Here is a 3,911-nt window from a genome sequence, read left to right as displayed (position 1 = left end):
TTCTAACAGCTGTTAGTTTTGTAATTAAAAAGGAACAAAAAACAAAGTTTGTCCTGAACCTTTTACAGATTTGTCATAACAGCATTAAAGTGATTGAACAGAAGCCAGAAGTGTCTGGGGATGTTTCTGTCCCCACAGCTGCAGGTGTGACTTCCTGCCCGGAGCTGGGACTATAGGTGGGGTACAGCCTGGGTCCTGAGGCCTCTGGGTGGAGAAAGGGATGAGCCCAACCCGGAGGCAAAAGGCCATTTCTTCGTCTCAAGGACCTTTGCTTTTGTTTGGAAAACAGGTTGTAGTACCTGGGCAGCTCCAGTGGGGCATGTTCCTTCTCTCTTCTCCCTGCCCAGGATGGCTTTAAGGTCTAACTTAATGAACCTTAAATAAACACCTATAAACATCACGTTGAGAACCATTAATAAAAGGCCCTTAGTTCTAAGATCTTTAGAGGGAAAGATGTCTCGGTAAGGGACTTGTGGGACCTCCTTAGGAGGTAGAAATAGGCTAAGTTTAAGTGTCAAATATAGATCACCATTTTAGAAGCAGGTGTTTGGGTTTGCTTTCTCCCCCTACTTTATTGGGGAGGACTTGCCATTGCTTTTATCAAGTGCTTGCTAGCCATGGGTGCCAACTAACTTCTTCGATTGAAGGCCGGAGTATCATATCTGGTTCCAGGAGCCGCTTGAGCAGGTCCTGGCATTCGGTTGAGATGCCCAGATGAGTGGGGAAGGATACCCCCTTCTGTTGCTGCCACAGCATCTTGGGGATATCTGTGTCATCAAAAGGTAGGCTTGCACAGAGCATTACATACAGGACCACACCCATGCTCCAGACATCACCTTTCTTGCTATCGTGGGGTATGCCCTGCAGCACTTCGGGAGCGGCATAGGCTGTGCTGCCACAGAAGGTCTGGCTCAGCTCCCTGCGTGACTTGGGTAGGACCTTGGCAAAGCCAAAGTCGGTCAGCTTCAGGTTGAAGCCCTGCAACAAGGCGTTCTCACACTTAAGGTCCCGGTGGGCCACGCCACAGCCATGGCAGTAGCGAATGGCCTCAACCATCTGGCGGAAGAGGGCCTTGGCCCGGCTCTCAGGAAGCGGCCCTCCGTTCAGCACACAGTCAAAGACATCCCCTCCCTCAGCCAGTTCCATCACCAGGTAGATTTTTCCATCTGCTGACTCCAGCATCTCATACACCCGGATGATGTTTTTGTGGTCCAGGGTACGGACAATCTGGAGCTCCCGGGGCAGGAATCTCTGGATAAACTCTGAGGGGGAAAGTGGAGAGGCAAAATGGACTATCAAAAAAGAAGGGCCTAATTCCTCCCTCCTCGCTCCCGTTTCTGTCTTCTGGACACCCACCGTGTCTGTGTGTCCCTCCTTGACTCCCTGAATAGTCTCAGATGTTCTCGCAGCAAATATATCCCCTTTTCTTACTTCATAGTTAGCTCATTCCTGGAACCTGCTCCCTGCAGCCCGTGAAACCACAGATAAGGGGGTACTTGGGAACTTCAAATAAAGCTACTGAATCCCAGGGTTCTTTCCAGGAGCCCTGTTTTCCTGTCCTTTTCCACCTCTCCTTACCAGTTCCTGTCATCTAGCCAATACCTCCTGGGATAGGAAAAACAGGCCCCTTTGCCATGTATTTGTGAATATGGACAGTGCAGCCTGGATCTTCACATCCGTCTATTACAGACCTGAGGGCAGTAATCTGGCTTGTTTTGCCGGTCACCAAAAGGGAAGAACTATTTCTGACTGAGCAAAGCACCTACCCACGTCTGCTAGCCCACCCTCCAAAGGGCCCCGGCTCACCTTCTGGCCCTCCCATCTTGTCTATAATTTTAATTGCCACTTTTCTTTGATGTTTTTTGGAAAATGCTTCTTTGACTTTTGAGTAGGTCCCTTCCCCAATGGTCTTGCCCAGCTGGTACCCATTGGAGAGAAGAAAGTCCTCCATGCTGTGTAGCGCCCCCTTTCGTCACCTCTCAGCTCATGCTGCCTCTGCGAGGCAGCGCTACTCCACCATCGCCCTTTGCCTGCTTCTTTTCCCCCCAAGGACTTCATCCACAGCCGCCTCCAGGGCTAGAACATTCTCCTTCTGGACACAGCCACAGGTGGTGGGGAGGGAGAGGACCAGACATTTTTAAACTCCTGCCCAATTGTGATGTAAATGCTGTGTGACCCTCAGACAACATGGGCAGTGTCCCTACTTGCCCTCGCCACCACCAGCAAACCCAGCCTGAGTTAAGTCATTCATGAGTTGAGTACGGCACCGAGTGGTAACAGTGCCGGAGAAGGGACCCCGGTGGCTGTTGTAGGCCAGGGAAGCCAGGTTCTGCTTCCAGGCAAGTCTCCCTCATCCCCGAAGTCTCCATCGAGCTGTTGGGAGATAGTGCAAACCGGTCACCACACTGCGGTCGCCAGAGCCCTTTGGTTTCAGGCCCCGGGCCCTCACTAAATGCCCACATGGCCAAGGGTGGCCTAGAATTCCAGCGTGGAATAGGCTGTGTGAGGTCAGCACGCAGAGCCCAGGGTCACAATGCAGCCCTCCCCTTCGGCACTGGGGCCCCTGCGCGCAGCAGACACCTGCCAGGCTCCGCCTGGACCGGAGCGTCCTCCCGCCGCCAGGGCTCGGGCAGTTGCTTCCAGCCCAGGACCGGCCTCGGCCTCCGGCAGGTAAGCCACGACCCACGAGCAGCACGGGCAGGGAGCGTCCAAGGCTCCGGAGCTGCCTGATCGTCACTCCCCGCGCAGAGTGCCCCGGGCCCTGGACATGAGTGCCCAGGAGACCCCACAGGGTCGAAGATTCCCCATTGAGGCCGGAGACTCTCCTGGCCTTGCCTCCGCCCCCGAGTCCCAGGACAGCCCGGAGCCGGTAGCTACGGATCATAACCCTGTCAGGTGAGGCGGATGCCCTCTGTCCCTCGGCCCCGCCCCATCGCCATCCCCAGGGCCCTACCCTAGAGGACCCCAGGCGCGCCCCAACACTATGCGCCCCCTGTCGCCTGCCGCTTTCGCCAGGCCGCTCCGACGCTGCCCCGGCTGCCACTGTCTGACGCTGCTGCACGTGCCCATCGACGTCTACCTGGCCATGGGCGGGAGCCCCCGGGCCCGTGCCACCTGAGTGCGCCTGTGCACGGCAGCTCCGCAGGAGCCGGGCAGGACGAGGCCAGACGCGGGCCACCACGCTGAGGTCGCACGCGCCGAGCACGAGACAATGATGCACATTTTAAAATAAAAGAATGATGCACATTTTAATAAAGCACAGCATAAACTGTTCTTTCCACTCCGGGCTGGCCGTGTATGTGTATCCGTCGGATCGAGCTGCTCTGCCCTAGCCAGTACCGCCCCACTAGCCATCCCATGGGGGGGGGGGTCCTCCTCCCTCAGACCAACCCTCCACCCACCTCCACTTCCCAACCCGCCTCCCTCTAGGGTAGTGGTTCTTACGCTGTGGGTGGCAACCAGTCAGGGGTCGCTTAAGACTGTAGGAAAACACACATATTTACATTATAATTCATAACAGCAACAAAATTGCAGTTAAGAGGTAGCAACGAAAATACCTATGGTTGGGGGTCACCACAACATGAGTGAGGAACTGTATTAACTGCATCAAGAAGGTTGAGTCCCAGCACTCGGGAGGCAGAGGCAGGCAGATCTCTGTGAGTTCGAGACCAGCCTGGTCTACAAGAGCTAGTTCCAGGACAGGCTCCAAAACCACAGAGAAACCCTGTCTTGAAAAACAAAAACAAAAAGAAGAAGGTTGAGGACCACTGTTCTAGGTAGGGGCTTGTCACCCTCTTGCAAGGAATTCTTGTAACTACCATTTACCCTCAGAATTCTCCAGCTGTCGTGCCCCCCGCCCCCGTCCTGGTTTCCCCAAAGAAATCTTCATTCTCTGGGAGACACTGGCTGCT

The 3,911-nt window shown here is 54.8% G+C and overlaps 2 protein-coding genes across 2 annotated transcripts; one reads left to right on the top strand and one right to left on the bottom strand.

Moving 5' to 3' along the window:
- Positions 1-137: 137 nt before the first annotated feature.
- Tssk3 (testis specific serine kinase 3) lies at positions 138-1,951 on the bottom strand. Its single transcript, XM_050151989.1, has 2 exons — positions 1,807-1,951; positions 138-1,262 (listed from the first exon to the last, which is right to left on the bottom strand). Exons 1-2 carry the CDS (start codon positions 1,949-1,951, stop codon positions 601-603), a joined length of 807 nt encoding a protein of 268 aa, XP_050007946.1. The 3' UTR covers positions 138-600.
- Positions 1,952-2,524: 573 nt separating this feature from the next.
- On the top strand, positions 2,525-3,273 carry Fam229a (family with sequence similarity 229 member A). The gene is made up of 3 exons (XM_050151979.1): positions 2,525-2,670; positions 2,749-2,895; positions 3,016-3,273. Exons 1-3 carry the CDS (start codon positions 2,534-2,536, stop codon positions 3,116-3,118), a joined length of 387 nt encoding a protein of 128 aa, XP_050007936.1. The 5' UTR covers positions 2,525-2,533; the 3' UTR covers positions 3,119-3,273.
- Positions 3,274-3,911: the final 638 nt, after the last annotated feature.

Source organism: Alexandromys fortis, unplaced genomic scaffold (genome assembly GCF_014885135.2).
Source record: "Alexandromys fortis isolate MF-2015 unplaced genomic scaffold, M_Fortis_MF-2015_v1.1 scaffold_26, whole genome shotgun sequence".
NCBI lineage: Eukaryota > Metazoa > Chordata > Mammalia > Rodentia > Cricetidae > Alexandromys > Alexandromys fortis.
This window is presented reverse-complemented; position numbering and strand designations above follow the sequence as displayed.